This window comes from Eptatretus burgeri, chromosome 6, assembly GCF_056783735.1.
Source record: "Eptatretus burgeri isolate ZD-2024b chromosome 6, Ebu_testis_v1, whole genome shotgun sequence".
Lineage (NCBI taxonomy): Eukaryota > Metazoa > Chordata > Myxini > Myxiniformes > Myxinidae > Eptatretus > Eptatretus burgeri.
This window is the reverse complement of record NC_140966.1, coordinates 108,777,983-108,796,309: the sequence shown is the minus strand read 5'-3', so window position 1 is coordinate 108,796,309 and position 18,327 is coordinate 108,777,983. Positions and strand designations below refer to the sequence as shown.

Genomic DNA, 18,327 nt, shown 5'->3' with positions numbered 1-18,327 from the left:
ACACACACACACACACACACACACCATGCTGAACCCTCACTCCACACTACCACCACAAACACACACACACACACACACACATGCTGAACCCTCACTCTACACTACCACACACAAACACACACACACACACACACACACACCATGCTGAACCCTCACTCTACACTACCACCACAAACACACACACACACACCATGCTGAACCCTCACTCTACACTACCACCACAAACACACACACACACACAAACACACACACACACACACACCCTAACCCCTCATCCTCATCGTTCAATGTGTCCGCTACCTGAGATGAGAGCAAGTTCCCCTTCTGTCCACACCACATTTCCCCCCTCCCCTCCCACTCTCCCTCCTCCCCTCCCACCCTCCCAACCCTTCAACCTCCATTTCCACCCCCACACCGTTCTCTGCATCCACGACTCAACGTACTTACAAAAAAACAAAGAATGACTGAACGATGTCATGTTAATGTGTCAGTAATGATGGAGACATTAATCTGTTGTGTTTGAGGGTTTGTTATTCATTCCCCCCTCCATTGAGGTTGTTAATTGTGTCCAGGATTTTGGTGTCTTCGTTTTCTGAAGAACAGCTGAACCGCTACGAGATGTATCGCAGATCCGCATTCCCCAAAGCCGCCTTCAAGCGGGTGAGCGTCTGACCCCGGGGACTCGCGCTCCTCCGTCCGGTCATGCAATCTGGGGGGGCGTTTGCGGGTTGGCTGCGCAAGTTACAAGTGGGCCGTGCAGGTTGCGGGGGGAGTGGGGGGGTGATGTCAACTCTGCGGCCAACCCACAACTGACAATTCAGCCGAACTAAGGTCTGGACATTGAATTTTATTTCGAGGAACAACTTAGGCTCTGATTGATCTTTGACATCTGTGTGTGTGTGTGTGTGACATATACTTCATCAAATACAAACCAATTCAGTGTTGGTGTGCGAAGATGAACCAGGTGGCGCACGGGAAATCCAGACTGACTGGACTCTGCGTCACACTATCCCGTCTGTGGTCCACACGAGCCAGACTTGGTTAAGTGTTTGGACACTTTCAGCACTTGGACCATGAGAGGAAAAATAAATGACAATCTGTCTGTTGTCTACAGCTGATCCAGTCAATTACCGGCTGCTCCATCTCTCAGAACGTGGTGATCGCCATGGCGGGAATCGCGAAAGTGTTTGTGGGGGAAGTTATGGAAGAAGGTGAGTGGTTGAGCTGAAAACATTGGGTGTTGTCAAGTTTTTCTTGGCATACGCACATGCGCACGGGGTGAAGCAACTGGTTCCCTTTGTCAGTCTGTCCACAAACATGAGTTGTTGATTTTTGGGAAGGAGTTTATTAAAATTGAATGTTTTTCTATTTTAAACATCAATCATGATCCGAACCCGTGGTTCACTCATTCTTTGGTCTTGAGTTTGTCTTGATCACGTGTGTGCAGAGATGAGTGATCATGTTTACTCTCTCTTCAAAACTGGCAATCAAAATGGACACGAAAAGGAGCAATCGGGGATTACATCCTCACCAGGACTTGTTTGTGTGGTGATTTAGTTTTGTATGGTGATTGTTTAGTTTTGTGTAGTTTTGTTTCGTTTTGTGTGGTGTTTGTGTAGTTTTGTGCGGTGTTTGTGTAGTTTTGTTTCGTTTTGTGCGGTGTTTGTGTAGTTTTGTGGGGTGATTGTGTTGTTTTGTGCGGTGTTTGTGTAGTTTTGTTTCGTTTTGTGTGGTGTTTGTGTAGTTTTGTGGGGTGTTTGTGTAGTTTTGTGCGGTGTTTGTGTCATTTTGTGTGGTGATTGTTTAGTTTTGTGCGGTGTTTGTGTCATTTTGTGCGGTGATTGTGGAGTTTTGTGCGGTGATTGTGTAGTTTTGTATGGTGTTTGTATAGTTTTGTTTCGTTTTGTGTGGTGTTTGTGTAGTTTTGTGGGGTGATTGTGTCATTTTGTGTGGTGATTGTTTAGTTTTGTGCGGTGATTGTGAAGTTTTGTGCGGTGTTTGTGTCATTTTGTGCGGTGATTGTGGAGTTTTGTGCGGTGATTGTGTAGTTTTGTATGGTGTTTGTATAGTTTTGTTTCGTTTTGTGTGGTGTTTGTGTAGTTTTGTGGGGTGATTGTGTAGTTTTGTGAGGTGTTTCTGTACTTTTGTTTCATTTTTTGTGGTGTTTGTGTAGTTTTGTGGGGTGATTGTGTAGTTTTGTGCGGTGTTTGTGTAGTTTTGTGCGGTGATTGTGGAGTTTTGTGCGGTGATTGTGTAGTTTTGTATGGTGTTTGTATAGTTTTGTTTCGTTTTGTGTGGTGTTTGTGTAGTTTTGTGGGGTGATTGTGTAGTTTTGTGCGGTGTTTGTGTAGTTTTGTTTCATTTTTTTGTGGTGTTTGTGTAGTTTTGTGGGGTGATTGTGTAGTTTTGTGCGGTGTTTGTGTAGTTTTGTTTCGTTTTGTGTGGTGTTTGTGTAGTTTTGTGGGGTGATTGTGTGGTGTCGTTTTGTATGGTGTTTGTGTCGTTTTGTGGGGTGATTGTGTAGTTTTGTGCGGTGATTGTGTAGTTTTGTATGGTGTTTGTATAGTTTTGTTTCGTTTTGTGTGGTGTTTGTGTAGTTTTGTGGGGTGATTGTGTAGTTTTGTGCAGTGTTTGTATAGTTTTGTTTCGTTTTGTGTGGTGTTTGTGTAGTTTTGTGGGGTGATTGTGTAGTTTTGTGCGGTGTTAGTGTAGTTTTGTTTCGTTTTGTGTGGTGTTTGTGTAGTTTTGTGGGGTGATTGTGTTGTTTTGTGCGGTGTTTGTGTAGTTTTGTTTCGTTTTGTGTGGTGTTTGTGTAGTTTTGTGGGGTGTTTGTGAAGTTTTGTGCGGTGTTTGTGTCATTTTGTGTGGTGATTGTTTAGTTTTGTGCGGTGTTTGTGTCATTTTGTGCGGTGATTGTGGAGTTTTGTGCGGTGATTGTGTAGTTTTGTATGGTGTTTGTATAGTTTTGTTTCGTTTTGTGTGGTGTTTGTGTAGTTTTGTGGGGTGATTGTGTCATTTTGTGTGGTGATTGTTTAGTTTTGTGCGGTGTTTGTGTCATTTTGTGCGGTGATTGTGGAGTTTTGTGCGGTGATTGTGGAGTTTTGTGTGGTGATTGTGGAGTTTTGTGTGGTGATTGTGGAGTTTTGTGCGGTGATTGTGTAGTTTTGTATGGTGTTTGTATAGTTTTGTTTCGTTTTGTGTGATGTTTGTGTAGTTTTGTGGGGTGATTGTGTAGTTTTGTGCGGTGTTTGTGTTGTTTTGTGGGGTGATTGTGTAGTTTTGTGGGGTGATTGTGTAGTTTTGTGCGGTGTTTGTGTAGTTTTGTTTCGTTTTGTGGGGTGATTGTGTAGTTTTGTGGGGTGATTGTGTAGTTTTGTGGGGTGATTGTGTAGTTTTGTGCGGTGTTTGTTTCGTTTTGTTTCGTTTTGTGGGGTTTGTGTAGTTTTGTGGGGTGATTGTGCAGTTTTGTGCGGTGTTTGTGTAGTTTTGTTTCGTTTTGTGTGGTGTTTGTGTAGTTTTGTGGGGTGATTGTGTTTTGTGCGGTGTTTGTGTAGTTTTGTGTAGTTTTGTGTAGTTTTGTGTGGTGTTTGTGTAGTTTTGTGTGGTGTTTGTGAAGTTTTATGCGGTGTTTGTGTCATTTTGTGTAGTGATTGTTTAGTTTTGTATGGTGATTGTTTAGTTTTGTGCGGTGTTTGTGTCATTTTGTGCGGTGATTGTGGAGTTTTGTGCGGTGATTGTGTAGTTTTGTATGGTGTTTGTATAGTTTTGTTTCGTTTTGTGTGGTGTTTGTGTAGTTTTGTGGGGTGATTGTGTAGTTTTGTGCGGTGTTTGTGTAGTTTTGTTTCATTTTTTGTGGTGTTTGTGTAGTTTTGTGGGGTGATTGTGTAGTTTTGTGCGGTGTTTGTGTAGTTTTGTGCGGTGATTGTGGAGTTTTGTGCGGTGATTGTGTAGTTTTGTATGGTGTTTGTATAGTTTTGTTTCTTTTTGTGTGGTGTTTGTGTAGTTTTGTGGGGTGATTGTGTAGTTTTGTGCGGTGTTTGTGTAGTTTTGTTTCATTTTTGTGGTGTTTGTGTAGTTTTGTGGGGTGATTGTGTAGTTTTGTGCGGTGTTTGTGTAGTTTTGTTTCGTTTTGTGTGGTGTTTGTGTAGTTTTGTGGGGTGATTGTGTGGTGTCGTTTTGTATGGTGTTTGTGTCGTTTTGTGGGGTGATTGTGTAGTTTTGTGCGGTGATTGTGTAGTTTTGTATGGTGTTTGTATAGTTTTGTTTCGTTTTGTGTGGTGTTTGTGTAGTTTTGTGGGGTGATTGTGTAGTTTTGTGCGGTGTTTGTATAGTTTTGTTTCGTTTTGTGTGGTGTTTGTGTAGTTTTGTGGGGTGATTGTGTAGTTTTGTGCGGTGTTTGTGTAGTTTTGTTTCGTTTTGTGTGGTGTTTGTGTAGTTTTGTGGGGTGATTGTGTTGTTTTGTGCGGTGTTTGTGTAGTTTTGTTCCGTTTTGTGTGGTGTTTGTGTAGTTTTGTGGGGTGATTGTGTGGTGTCGTTTTGTATGGTGTTTGTGTAGTTTTGTGGGGTGTTTGTGAAGTTTTGTGCGGTGTTTGTGTCATTTTGTGTGGTGATTGTTTAGTTTTGTGCGGTGATTGTGAAGTTTTGTGCGGTGTTTGTGTCATTTTGTGCGGTGATTGTGGAGTTTTGTGCGGTGATTGTGTAGTTTTGTATGGTGTTTGTATAGTTTTGTTTCGTTTTGTGTGGTGATTGTTTAGTTTTGTGCGGTGTTTGTGTCATTTTGTGCGGTGTTTGTGTCATTTTGTGCGGTGATTGTGCAGTTTTGTGCGGTGATTGTGGAGTTTTGTGCGGTGATTGTGGAGTTATGTGCGGTGATTGTGGAGTTTTGTGTGGTGATTGTGGAGTTTTGTGCGGTGATTGTGGAGTTTTGTATGGTGTTTGTATAGTTTTGTTTCGTTTTGTGTGGTGTTTGTGTAGTTTTGTGGGGTGATTGTGTAGTTTTGTGCGGTGTTTGTGTAGTTTTGTGGGGTGATTGTGTAGTTTTGTGGGGTGATTGTGTAGTTTTGTGGGGTGATTGTGTAGTTTTGTGGGGTGATTGTGTAGTTTTGTGCGGTGTTTGTATAGTTTTGTTTCGTTTTGTGGGGTGTTTGTGTAGTTTTGTGGGGTGATTGTGTAGTTTTGTGGGGTGATTGTGTAGTTTTGTGTGGTGTTTGTGTAGTTTTGTGGGGTGATTGTGTAGTTTTGTGTGGTGTTTGTGTAGTTTTGTGGGGTGATTGTGTAGTTTTGTGGGGTGATTGTGTAGTTTTGTGCGGTGTTTGTTTCGTTTTGTTTCGTTTTGTGGGGTTTGTGTAGTTTTGTGGGGTGATTGTGCAGTTTTGTGCGGTGTTTGTGTAGTTTTGTTTCGTTTTGTGTGGTGTTTGTGTAGTTTTGTGGGGTGATTGTGTTTTGTGCGGTGTTTGTGTTGTTTTGTTTCGTTTTGTGTGGTGTTTGTGTAGTTTTGTGTGGTGTTTGTGAAGTTTTATGCGGTGTTTGTGTCATTTTGTGTAGTGATTGTTTAGTTTTGTATGGTGATTGTTTAGTTTTGTGCGGTGATTGTGAAGTTTTGTGCGGTGTTTGTGTCATTTTGTGCGGTGATTGTGGAGTTTTGTGCGGTGATTGTGTAGTTTTGTATGGTGTTTGTATAGTTTTGTTTCGTTTTGTGTGGTGTTTGTGTAGTTTTGTGGGGTGATTGTGTAGTTTTGTGCGGTGTTTGTGTAGTTTTGTTTCATTTTTGTGGTGTTTGTGTAGTTTTGTGCGGTGTTTGTGTAGTTTTGTGCGGTGATTGTGGAGTTTTGTGCGGTGATTGTGGAGTTTTGTGCGGTGATTGTGTAGTTTTGTATGGTGTTTGTATAGTTTTGTTTCGTTTTGTGTGGTGTTTGTGTAGTTTTGTGGGGTGATTGTGTAGTTTTGTGCGGTGTTTGTGTAGTTTTGTTTCATTTTTTGTGGTGTTTGTGTAGTTTTGTGGGGTGATTGTCTAGTTTTGTGCGCTGTCTGTGTGGTTTTGTTTCGTTTTGTGCGCCGTTTGTGTAGTTTTGTGGGGTGATTGTGTTGTTTTGTGCGGTGTTTGTGTAGTTTTGTTTCGTTTTGTGTGGTGTTTGTGTAGTTTTGTGGGGTGATTGTGTGGTGTCGTTTTGTATGGTGTTTGTATAGTTTTGTTTCGTTTTGTGTGGCGTTTGTGTCGTTTTGTGGGGTGATTGTGTAGTTTTGTGCGGTGTTTGTATAGTTTTGTTTCGTTTTGTGTGGTGTTTGTGTAGTTTTGTGGGGTGATTGTGTAGTTTTGTGCGGTGTTTGTGTAGTTTTGTTTCGTTTTGTGTGGTGTTTGTGTAGTTTTGTGGGGTGATTGTGTAGTTTTGTGCGGTGATTGTGTAGTTTTGTATGGTGTTTGTATAGTTTTGTTTCGTTTTGTGTGGTGTTTGTGTCGTTTTGTGGGGTGATTGTGTAGTTTTGTGCGGTGTTTGTATAGTTTTGTTTCGTTTTGTGTGGTGTTTGTGTAGTTTTGTGGGGTGATTGTGTAGTTTTGTGGGGTGATTGTGTTGTTTTGTGCGGTGTTTGTGTAGTTTTGTTTCGTTTTGTGTGGTGTTTGTGTAGTTTTGTGGGGTGATTGTGTGGTGTCGTTTTGTATGGTGTTTGTGTAGTTTTGTATGGTGTTTGTGTAGTTTTGTGTGGTGTTTGTGTAGTTTTGTGGGGTGATTGTGTGGTGTCGTTTTGTATGGTGTTTGTGTAGTTTTGTGGGGTGATTGTGTAGTTTTGTGCGGTGTTTGTGTCGTTTTGTGGGGTGATTGTGTCGTTTTGTATGGTGTTTGTGTCGTTTTTTGGGGTGATTGTGTGGTTTTGTGGGGTGATTGTGTGGTTTTGTGGGGTGATTGTGTCGTTTTGTATGGTGTTTGTGTCGTTTTGTGGGGTGATTGTGTTGTTTTGTGCGGTGTTTGTGTAGTTTTGTTTCGTTTTGTGTGGTGTTTGTGTAGTTTTGTTTCGTTTTGTGTGGTGTTTGTTTAGTTTTGTGCGGTGATTGTGAAGTTTTGTGCGGTGTTTGTGTCATTTTGTGCGGTGATTGTGGAGTTTTGTGCGGTGATTGTGGAGTTTTGTGCGGTGGTTGTGGAGTTTTGTGCGGTGATTGTGTAGTTTTGTATGGTGTTTGTATAGTTTTGTTTCGTTTTGTGTGGTGTTTGTGTAGTTTTGTGGGGTGATTGTGTAGTTTTGTGCGGTGTTTGTGTAGTTTTGTTTCGTTTTGTGTGGTGTTTGTGTAGTCTCGTGCGGTGTTTGTGTCGTTTTGTTTCGTTTTGTGTGTTGTTTGTGTTGTTTTGTTGGGTGATTGTGTTGTTTTGTGCGGTGTTTGTGTAGATTTGTGTAATTTTGTTTGGTTTTGTGTAGTGAATGTGTAGTTTTGTGGGGTGATTGTGTGGTGTCGTTTTGTATGGTGTTTGTGTCGTTTTGTGGGGTGATTGTGTAGTTTTGTGGGGTGTTTGTGTAGTTTTGTGGGGTGTTTGTGTAGTTTTGTGGGGTGATTGTGTAGTTTTGTGGGGTGCTTGTGTCGTTTTGTGGGGTGATTGTGTGGTTTTGTATGGTGTTTGTGTCGTTTTGTGGGGTGATTGTGTAGTTTTGTGGGGTGATTGTGTGTTGTGTGGTGTAGTGTTTATGTAGTTTTGTGTGGTGATTGTGTAGTTTTGTGCCGTTTTGTGGGGTGATTTGTAGATTTGTGGGGTGAGTGTAGTTTTGTAGGGTGAGTGTCATTTTGTGGGTGAGTGTAGTTTTGTGGGGTGATTGTGGTGTTTGGGTGGTGATTGTGTGGTTTTGTGGGGTGATTGTGTGGTTTTGTGGGGTGATTGTGTAGTTTTGTGGGGTGATTGTGTAGTTTTGTGTGGTGTTTGTGTCGTTTTATGTGGTGTGATGTGGTGTTTATGTTGTTTTGTGGGGTGATTGTGTAGTTTTGTGGGGTGATTGTGTAGTTTTGTGGGGTGATTGTGTAGTTTTGTGGGGTGATTGTGTAGTTTTGTGGGGTGATTGTGTAGTTTTGTGGGGTGATTTGTCGTTTTGTGGGGTGATTGTGTGGTGTTTGTGTCGTTTTGTGGGGTGATTGTGTCGTTTTGTGGGGTGATTGTGTAGTTTTGTGGGGTGATTGTGTAGTTTTGTGGGGTGATTGTATTGTTTTGTTGGGTGATTGTGTAGTTTTGTGGGGTGATTGTGTAGTTTTGTGGGGTGATTGTGTGGTGTTTGTGTCGTTTTGTGGGGTGATTGTGTCGTTTTGTGGGGTGATTGTGTAGTTTTGTGGGGTGATTGTGTAGTTTTGTGGGGTGATTGTATTGTTTTGTTGGGTGATTGTGTAGTTTTGTGGGGTGATTGTGTCGTTTTGTGGGGTGATTGTGTCGTTTTGTGGGGTGATTGTGTAGTTTTATGTGCTGTTCGTGTTGTTTTGTGTGATATGGTGTTTGTGTGGTGTGGTTGTGTCGTTTCGTGTGGTGTTTGGGTAGTTTTGTGTGGTGTATTTTGTGTTTTCTGTAATTTGAGACATGACTACAACTGTGACTTTTTAAACTGCTGGCAGTGATGACTGGGTTCCAAGACGCCCCGCTTTGATTGGACACCTGACCATGATCCACGACGTTTATTATTGATATATTTAATTCAGAATGGGATTTAAATAAATTGAATTTAAATCAAATTGAAGGACAAATTGGTGCAAGTCATGTATTGTAGTAATCAGAAGGAGCCCAAATAAGCAAAAAGCAAAGATGAAGTCGTAAGGAGGACCCTGGGGAAAGGATTCACGTTTCAGCTGGTGCTCCTCTCCCCTCAAACCCATCCAGGTACAGCTCAGTGAACCTGATCCAAAAATAAAATAATTAAATAAAAAATCCAAAAATAATCCAGATGAAAAAATCATTGCAGCTGCTCGACCACACGTCGAATCAGGTTGTAATTTAAAACATGTATTCCCTATCACCACTCGATCACGATTGTAAAGTTTCATGTCGACCGATGAAGCTGTTTGAGAAACGTTTAACAATATTTTTGCTCAATCCAACATGGCTGCCACACCATGTGACATCAATTACTCGTGCATACCCTTGTTTCCCCAATGCTTGGGGAACATTTGTGTGAACTTCCCCTCGATCTATCCAGCCGTTCTGGAGAGGATTTTTAAAATAGGTTTTAGGGTAAATCCAATTTATATGGCTACCAAACCATGTGACCTATGATGTCATGTGTGAGCATTTTGTTCTTCATGAATAGGCGGTCATTACGTGTAAAGTTTCACCTTGATCTGTTCAGCCATTTTAGTAAAGGTTTTTTTTTAAAAACAAAACAAAATGGCCACATTAGTCTAGTCAAAAAAATGAGATATGTAGCTAAATAACATGCTTGAGGGATTTTTGAGGAAAAGTTGGCAACCAGTTTATTTTACCTACTTTGGGTGTGCTGAATTCAAATTTGCTGTCTGCCAAGCTGTATCTTGACCCTCAAAATGACGTAATAAGCCACGCCCCTTTTTGCCGAATGCGAAATATAATTCTCCTTAAAAATGGCATCAAATCTATCATGTGTGGTCTCAAATTCAAGCTAATGACATGCACATTGCATTCATACTGTCAATGAATTCGTTTTGTATGATGTCAAAAGGTCATGATTTGTGTGAAATATACAATCAAAATTATATATACATTTATGGTCATGTAATGAAAAGGAGAGGAAAGTCAGGTTTTGATTTAAAAAAGGATTAATATGCATTTAATGTTGTTTGCAAGTGTGACCCATCTTGGTATCTGAAAAAAATATAGCTTCTCTAGAGGGTGCTCAGTCATCATATTGTGGCAGCAGGCTGTCTCTACTGCACACATCAGCACATGTAATTGGACAAAAGTTACTCCATTATGTCAACAACCTTGTCAATTATACACGATTCTGGCAAGTTTATTTTTTTATTTTTTCTATTTTGAGCACTAGTGTGATGTTTTGTATGTAACAAGGCATCTGTGAATGTAATTATTTACATGATATTTCATGAATTTGAGTCCTTCCTTTGTATCACGTAATAAAACAAGAAGCGAATACTTCGATATCGCACGGCTGGGGGCAGTAAAAGGTTAAGAATGATGAAACAATTTTGCAGTGATAAAATTTAAATGTAGACACTGTGAATTAGCATGCATGATGGGAAGAGTTGTGACGTTGGACAAATATATATTTATAGCCCTCAGATCAAAGGGACGTACGCGGCCATAAGACACAGGAGAGAATAACCAATTATATAACAGTGCGATGTCATAACCACTTCTGTCACCAAAAAATAGGAAGAAATCACCTCCACAAGACGTTTTAAAAACACTTCTGGTGAAAAACAATGAAGAACGAGAGTTACAACGCTGCGCGTCAACAACAAACGGAACCGGAAGATTATCACTTCCTGCTCAGAAAATCAACTGGCATCACACAGAAAACGATTCAGCACAAAAAAACGGCGCTCTTCCGCATTAACCCCGCCCACAACCCACCCGGCAATCTCCGCCCACAATCCACCCGGCAATCTCCGCCCACAATCCACCCGGCAATCTTCGCCCACAATGCACCCGGCAATCTCCGCCCACAATGCACCCGGCAATCTCCGCCCACAATGCACCCGGCAATCTCCGCCCACATCACACCCAACAATAAGTGTGACAGAAGACAGGACAGAATAGCCAATTATATAACAGTGCGATGTCGCCGCGCTGTAATAACAGTTGCACCAAACACCACACTAAGTTGAGATTTGTTGTGGTGTGTTCATAATTAATGACAAAATCTAATACCCAAATAATTATATCAGTGTATAATAATGTAAGAAATAGTAGCTCAAGGATACAACATCGACGAGTTATGTCAAATTTTAAAAGTACAGAAGGCCTTATAAAACAAATGTGATGAAATTTTTAATATCAGTTGTAATGGTTACGTCAAATTAAAAAATTAGGAAGGCCTTAAGAGACAAATCTCACAACCATTACGACCGGTATTTAAACTGTTATGTCAACTTACAAATGTATAGAAGGCGTGATAAAACAATTCTCGCAACATTTTAAATAACAAATATTAGAAACTTTCTCAAACATGTTCAATCATTACATTTTCAGGGTTATCAAGAGCATGTGACTTGCCATGGAGCCCTTGCTAAGCCTCAAGAGAACGTCCAACTGAACTTACCCAATGCATCTTTTGCCAAGAAGATGCAAGCGAAAAATATGCAATACACATGTTCGAGGATTACTTCCAGATGTATTCAAAGGCACAACCTTTTTTATGAAGCTGGAAAACATGGCAAGTTTGTGACATAGAAGAGACAAATTTCAGCAAGATTGTTACTGTTTTTTTTAAAATTCCAGTAATGGTTATTACAATGACTAAAGAATAAGATACATGTTATATTTTGGTCAAATTAATTATGTTGATTCCCTTTAATTTGACTTTCCTCAACAATATCGCTTTACTTCAGTCAATTTGTAATTAATGTTGTTTTTGTATTGTATCAATCTTGTGTAGCCTTTGGAACTTCTACTGTTACAAACAGCCCTGAATAATATTGTTTTGTAATCTCAAGGGAACAAATTAACAAATCGAAGAGATACTATAACTCTAACTTGTTTACGTAATCAAAATTAATGATTAGTCATATTTTTAAGACCATCAAAGTTGTTTTGCCCCACTTCAGATTTTATTACTGGAAGAGGGATGGAGGGATCAACACTCCAACAAAACTAGTTACATTTAAAGGACTTAATAAATCTTTTGATTTGTTCCCGACCTAAATTATCCCAGATTATGCAATACATTCTTATCAATGAGTTGGCAATGTTGAAATCTTGCACTTTTGTATGATACCAAACATGATTATTATGTTTATCATCACTAAGAAAGTAACCTATGGAAATGGGTGTGGCTTATAATGGGATATCAGGGTCACCGGGTCAGGATACAGCTTGACAGAACTTTTTTTTTAATTCAGCATATAGGGTAATGTAATGTATCTACCATGTACACCAAATTTTTTTTGTCATTTTTTTTTCATACTAAAATTATGCTTCAGGATAAGCCGGCAAGGCCGAAGCAGTAGGGGCGTTCTGACTGGTATTTTGACGAGAAGCTTCTCAATTTTAATCTTGATTTACATTAAAATCGAGTTGATCCTCGTCCAAACACTTGTTAGATCACCCCATCGCTCCTATCCCTGATGGTTTATACTGAATAATGATTCCTTAGAATGAAAAAGAACGATAAGAATTTAGTCCTAAATTGTCTTTACAGAGCTCTGTTGAATTACATAATATGATATTATGACCATTTGACCCAAAATTACCTCTAAATGACCCCACATGATGTAATATTTATTTATTGATCATGTTTTTGCAATGTTCATGTCATTACCTTTCATATGATACCACACATGATATATTTACATTACCTTCTACAGTAAACCATATTGCAGAATATGCAAAAAGGGGCGTGGCTTATTACATCATTTTGAGGGTCAAGATACAGCTTGGCAGACAGCAAAATTGAAATCAGCATACCAAAATTAGGTGAAGTAAAGTGTCTGCCAGCTTTTCCTCAAAAATACCTCTCGGGTTGTTATATTCAGAAAACTTGACTCGTCTACATGACCAATGTCATCAATTTTTTTTTCTCTGGACCATTTTATCCCGAGATGACCCTCAAAATTTTTCATGCTGATTTGATGTAGCATTCCATATTTGCAATTATGACATCACGAGGGCACCTTTGACATCATAAAAAAATATCACATTCCCCATGAGGAGTACTTGCCGTGTGCCAAGTTTCGATTTTTTTCCTTGGTGCGGTTTCAGAGATGGAGGTCTAAAGTTTTTCCATAATGGCTGTCGCACCACGTGACCTCTTCTTCTTCTTCTTCCTCTTTCGGCTTGCTCCCATTCGGGGTCGCCACAGCGGATCAACAGTCTCCATTTCGCTCTATCGCACTACGTGACCTATGACATCATAATCATTAAAACATTCTACGTGAATCGTCGCTCCTATGGTGAAAATTGTCTCAATCCGACAAGCAGTTGCAGAGAAAAACACTAAAATTCTGTGCGGACAAACAAACGGTCCCAAACGCAATCCCCTCTCTTCCGGCAACGGTAACAATCATTCCTAACAGGAAATTACTGTTTTTAGTGATGTCATAAAGGATACAAACAGGCATCAATAATTAATGTAACATGTTAGATGGGGTGGTGTATAAGACACGACATCAATGGCAGTAAACTTCCAAAAAACAAATTTTGTTCAACCTTTAAAATATTTATTTTATTTAAATTGATTAATATAATTGAACACTGTGGAAAACAAATCACCTTTTAGCATTTTCAAAAGCCTTCTGTTTAGTTGTGCTTCGCCAATATATTATGACCTGTCATTCCTTTAAGAGATAAAGTTGTGTTGGTTGTGACTTTTACCCCACAACTTGTACCTTTTGGTGGTATTGTTCATCGTTTATGCAGATATTTCAAAGACTTCCTGGTGCTGGTGACAACCACCATGTGGATAATCGGTCTTTTGGAACGACTGTTATTGGTCATAACTTGTCTCGTTTAGCTTGACATGCGTGTTTCTGTCCACCCACCCCTGCCCCCCACCACTATTCTACCCCCAAATAAAATGTTACCGTTACAATGAGTGATCGGTTGTTGAAGATGCTTCTGTGTCTCTGTTGTAGCGTTGGACGTCTGCGAGCAGTGTGGCGACACCCCACCGTTGCAGCCAAAGCACTTGCGTGAGGCCGTCCGGAGGCTCAAGAACAAAGGACAAATCCCCAACACTAAGTATCACAGGATTTTGTTTCATTAACGGCCTTGCACGTGTATCCATGTCCTCTTCAGGCCGTACCCTTGCAACGTCCGTCTCTCGTCCTGAGGTTTCGTGTCCCCATATGCAGGGACTCTTCCTGCATCCGGTGGCATGAGCAGCTCCTCAGTGTTACACAAACTCGTACACCATGAGAAGTCGAGTTTATGAAGAGAGGCCTGGGGTGGTATTTGTCAAAAACGTTTTCATTTCTGTTAGATTTTGATGGGAATTAGCATTCTCAGACGAGCACGAGTGTTTGTGTTGGTTTATTTTGTTTGCACACACCCTCATTCCAGTGCGCATACGGACACACGCCATGACAGACTCCGGTGGACAACGACCGTGCCGCAGAACGAGCGGCACCGCTCGTCGAGCAATGTAGTAGGTAGCCCGTGTCATATCGATGGCCCGTGAACGAGGGATAAAGTTTGAAAAGCTTTTAAAAGTTAAATATTTTGATTAATGATTATGCAGCATTAATGTCATGAACTTATCCCAATAGTCTTATCCAAGTTGTAAACAATATTACATAAGCCAAAAACAATAAATTATCTCATCTCTTGGTAAACATCTGGAAACCCTTCAAATTGCACGTTAACCTTCACCTATCCGAAATAAAGAGAACTAAGCTGCACATTAGAATGCTCCTACTCAAATATCTGTCTGTCCCTTGTACATGACTCAGGTAGTGTGGTTGTGGGAACGGGGCCATGCTACACGGACGCCGTTCCGGCTCGTGACTCGAGCTCGTTCTGCAGCCTCTCTGTATCGTGCTGCTGTGAAGCTAACAGCTGCTCCATCCTCCAGAGCTCGGCGCGAAGTCGCCTGTTCTCCTCTTCCAATGTCTGAATGACACACGGTTTGATTAGTCATGATGGGAAGCACAGTTATCCATTGCTCAATATTATTGATGGAAAGTTCAGCAAAAAATCACAACTCCTTTCATGATGATGTAGTTACTCCATAACAACAAAATAGTTCTTCAAGAATGTACGCGCCCGCGCGAGCGATGGGGCGTGTACGCGTGTAATGCACAATTTTGTAATCCTTCGATTTGTTTGCTTTTTTGAGTAAATAATTGGAAGTTTGATTCGAATTAATTTTCATGAGACATTGTGGGTACAAAAACCGAGCTCGTACTAAAACCAGGTTCAGAGCACGTAGTTGGTTTGACGCAATGGTGCAGATGGGGAACATTTCCCTGTGACTCCCAATGAAAATAGAAACTGTTAGATTGGTGTTTCACAACCAAATGCTGTCGCTATCTCCTGTCCAATGAGGTGTAGGGATGACAGGATAGCTCAAAGGTACCATGATGGATTCTGTTCCCATCTCCTCCATCGAATAGGTTGCAAAGATAAAAGTTATTATAAGGGGCTTTTGCCGAGTACAGCCATTTATACTGCCTAACTGCGTCTACCTTTATAAAAGGTAGCAGCATCCAGTTGTGGGTCCTGCGTTGCTTACCTCATGTTTACTTCGACTTGACCTTTGAAGCTCAACATCATTTCCGACACAGCTGGAAAAGGATCCAGTGTGATCGCTGCCTGCTACACACAGTGCACACAGTGTCACGTCATTCAAACATTCAACCCAACTTGGTGCTACGTTATGATCAATAAATACCAGTACTCCCAACAAAGAACCCTTGTAGTGCACCATCCATATAAGGGAGAACATCATTAATCCACTCACAGTCCCTAAGAACGGTCTGAAGCCTGAGCTGGAGATTTGATCTCTCGATGGGACCGAACCAAAGCAAAACGAAAACCTTTGGTCATAAGTACCAATTACCCCGTGCATGTAAAGCAAAAAGCAGGATTGAACAATTGCTTCACTTCAACTGTCTGTCTGTCTGTCTGTCTGCAGGCAGACAGTCTATGTTCAAGTAACTACTTAATTTCAATGAAATGATATATTTTAAGCATGAATCAGAAAACAAACCTGGAGTTTAGGAGTACTTTGGCTCTGAATTTGGCAAATTGTACAGAATCTCGTTCCGATCACGCATGCGCCCAGCGGAGTCAGGTAATCATTTTACTTTGTCTGTCTGTCTGTCTGTCTGTCTGTCTGTCTGTCTGTCTGTCTGTCTGTCTGGCAGTCAAACAAAATTGAAATTCATTACAAACAGGAAACTTACTGTTTTTGGGGACATCATAAAAGGACAGAAACACGGAACGAAGAACTAATTTAACATGTTAGATAAGGTGGTGTAAAAGACGGTGACTCAATGGTGGTAAGCCTGGTGTTGGCTCAACAGTTAGGGTGGCTGGCTTAAGATCTTTGGGTCTTGAGTTCAAGCCCCTGTCAGCTGCTGAATTAACACCAGGTGGGTTTTTTTTTGGTACACCTTGTCGAGTAAGATCTAACACACAACGCACAGCAAAGGAGCGGGGGGGGGGGGCATGAGACAAGAGGGACAGGAGTGGGAAGAACAAAACAGTGGGGACAGAGACATTAGGAGATCTATGGAAGGGAGAGGGATGGGTTGGGGATCACAGGGAAAACAAGATGGACATTACAGGGACTTTCAGGAAGGAAAGCAGGGAATTTGAAGGAGGTGGGCTTGGGTGGATTATCGGGGGTAGAAAAGATCGAGGATGATAAGAGGTGGTGGTGAACAGCTGTTTTGAAGGCCTGAAGGGAAGAGTGGGATTGAATAGAGTGAGGGAGTTTATTCCAAAGGTTGGATAAAAAGAGGGATGAAAGAGTGAAGGTGAGCAACGATTTGTGATTTTGGTAGTTTTACCAGAAGGGGGTTGTTGGCGGACCTTGAGCGCCCTGCGGAAATGTGTGGGGACAAATCGCAGAGAGAGCGGGGGGGGGGGGCGAGGCTGGAGAGGAGACGGTAGAAGACAGAAAGACCACCGTCCTGCCTGAGGTGAGAGAGTGAGAGGCCCAAAGACTCAGCCTCATCGTGGGAAATACCAATGATCCGAAATGCCTTGGTTTCCACAGCGTGAAGCCGAGAAATGTGGGAGGCAGGAGCACCAGCCCAGAGGGGAGAGCAGTACTCCATCAGGCTGCGGACGAAAGCTTTGCAAGTGGTCAGGAGCTCAGGTGGGCCGAGGAAGGACTTTGCACGACGGAGGATTCCCAGTCGGCAACTGGCTTTGGAGGCCAGTTTTGAAATGTGGCTTTCCCAGGAAAGGTCATGGCAGATCGTGAGACCCAGAAGCTTGAAAGAAAGGACTTCTTCCAGCGGATTGTTGAGAAAGTGGATGGGGGGGTTTTCTAAACGGTCCTTTCGGAGAGACAGTGAGAGTGTGAGATTTGTCCGGATTGAAAGACATGTTCCACGTGTTGGACCAGTTTGTGATTTTACCCAGATCTGCAGTGAGCGAAGAAGCTGCTGCTTGCCAGTCTGAGGGATGACAGATGGTACGGCAGAGGGTGGAGTCATCAGCAAAGAGATATAGAGGATTTTCCAGAGAGATCATTGATGAAAACCATAAAAGAACAGGGCCCAGAACGCTACCTTGAGGAACTCCTGCCTGGACAGGAAGAGGGGATGATAGAACCCCATTTCGGGCCACACCTTGACTTCGACAGGAGAGGAAGTCTGCGAGCCGTGAGTGGAGATGGCCTTGGATACCATAGAAAGAGTTTGGTGAGCAGGGCAGGGTGCCAGACCGTGTCAAGAGCACATTATATGTCCAGGGATGCGGCTCAGATTTCATGTCTGGCATTGAGGACCTCCATCCATTGTTGGCAGAGCAGAAGCAGCATATCCAGGGGGTCGAGTGACCTGGTCTGAAACCAAATTGATGATTGGAAATCAGGCCATTGGAGAAGAGGAAGGATTTAATGTCTGAAGCAATGATGGATTCCATAACCTTGCTAATGATTGGGAGAAGGCTGATTGGTCTGTAGTTGCAGGGATCTGTTTTTGCACCTTTTTTATGCAGGGCAGTAAAGTTTGCTGATTTCCAAGCAGATGGCAGATGACCTTGAGCAAACGAGAGGGTGAATAGAACAGAGAGAGGGTGAGCAAGAGCAGAAGAGCAGGTTTTTAGGACACGTGGGCTGATGCCGTCTGGACCGGTTGCAGAATCTGAGTCGAGGTTTGACAGCAAGCTCTCCACCTTGTCAGGAGAAAAGGACACAGAGTCCAGCGACAGTTGGATGCGACTGGGTAAGGTCGCATCCAACTTTTCTTTCAAGCTTCTGGGTCTCACTATCTGCCATGACCTTTCCTGGGAAAGTCACATTTCCAACCTTGCCTCAAAAGCCAGTCGCCGACTGGGAATCCTCCGTCGTGCAAAGTCCTTCCTCGGCCCTCTTGAGCTCCTGACCACTTACAAAGCTTTTGTCCGTAGCCTGATGGAGTACTGCTCTCCCCTCTGGGCTGGTGCTCCTGCCTCCCACCTTTCTCGACTTCACGCTGTCGAAACCAGGGCTTTTAAGATCATTGGCATCTCCCGCAATGAAGCTGAGTCTTTGGGCCTCTCA

General features: G+C 42.0%; 2 protein-coding genes across 5 annotated transcripts in view; one reads left to right on the top strand and one right to left on the bottom strand.

Moving 5' to 3' along the window:
• Window positions 1–15,966, top strand: part of LOC147025573 (transcription initiation factor TFIID subunit 11-like) — an 18,520-nt gene extending 2,554 nt beyond the window's left edge. The window contains exons 2-5 of one of the 2 annotated variants that reach the window (XR_015059580.1): window positions 573–660; window positions 1,115–1,211; window positions 11,145–11,328; window positions 13,745–15,966. Coding sequence is in view for 1 of the 2 variants with exons in the window: in XM_085886675.1 (XP_085742801.1) it covers window positions 573–660; window positions 1,115–1,211; window positions 13,745–13,875 (316 nt within the window). In the remaining variant the exon portion in view is untranslated. The remainder of the gene's footprint in view (window positions 1–572; window positions 661–1,114; window positions 1,212–11,144; window positions 11,329–13,744) is intronic. The other variant, XM_085886675.1, reaches the window with a different exon arrangement.
• The window catches only part of LOC147025572 (bridge-like lipid transfer protein family member 3B), a 131,399-nt gene continuing 127,198 nt past the window's right edge, over window positions 14,127–18,327 (bottom strand). For 2 of the 3 annotated variants that reach the window (XM_085886672.1, XM_085886674.1), the window contains 2 exons: window positions 15,343–15,425; window positions 14,127–14,720 (listed from right to left, as the gene is read on the bottom strand). In XM_085886672.1, the coding sequence (XP_085742798.1) occupies window positions 14,589–14,720; window positions 15,343–15,425 (215 nt within the window). In that variant the 3' untranslated portion in view covers window positions 14,127–14,588. The remainder of the gene's footprint in view (window positions 14,721–15,342; window positions 15,426–18,327) is intronic. The other variant, XM_085886673.1, reaches the window with a different exon arrangement.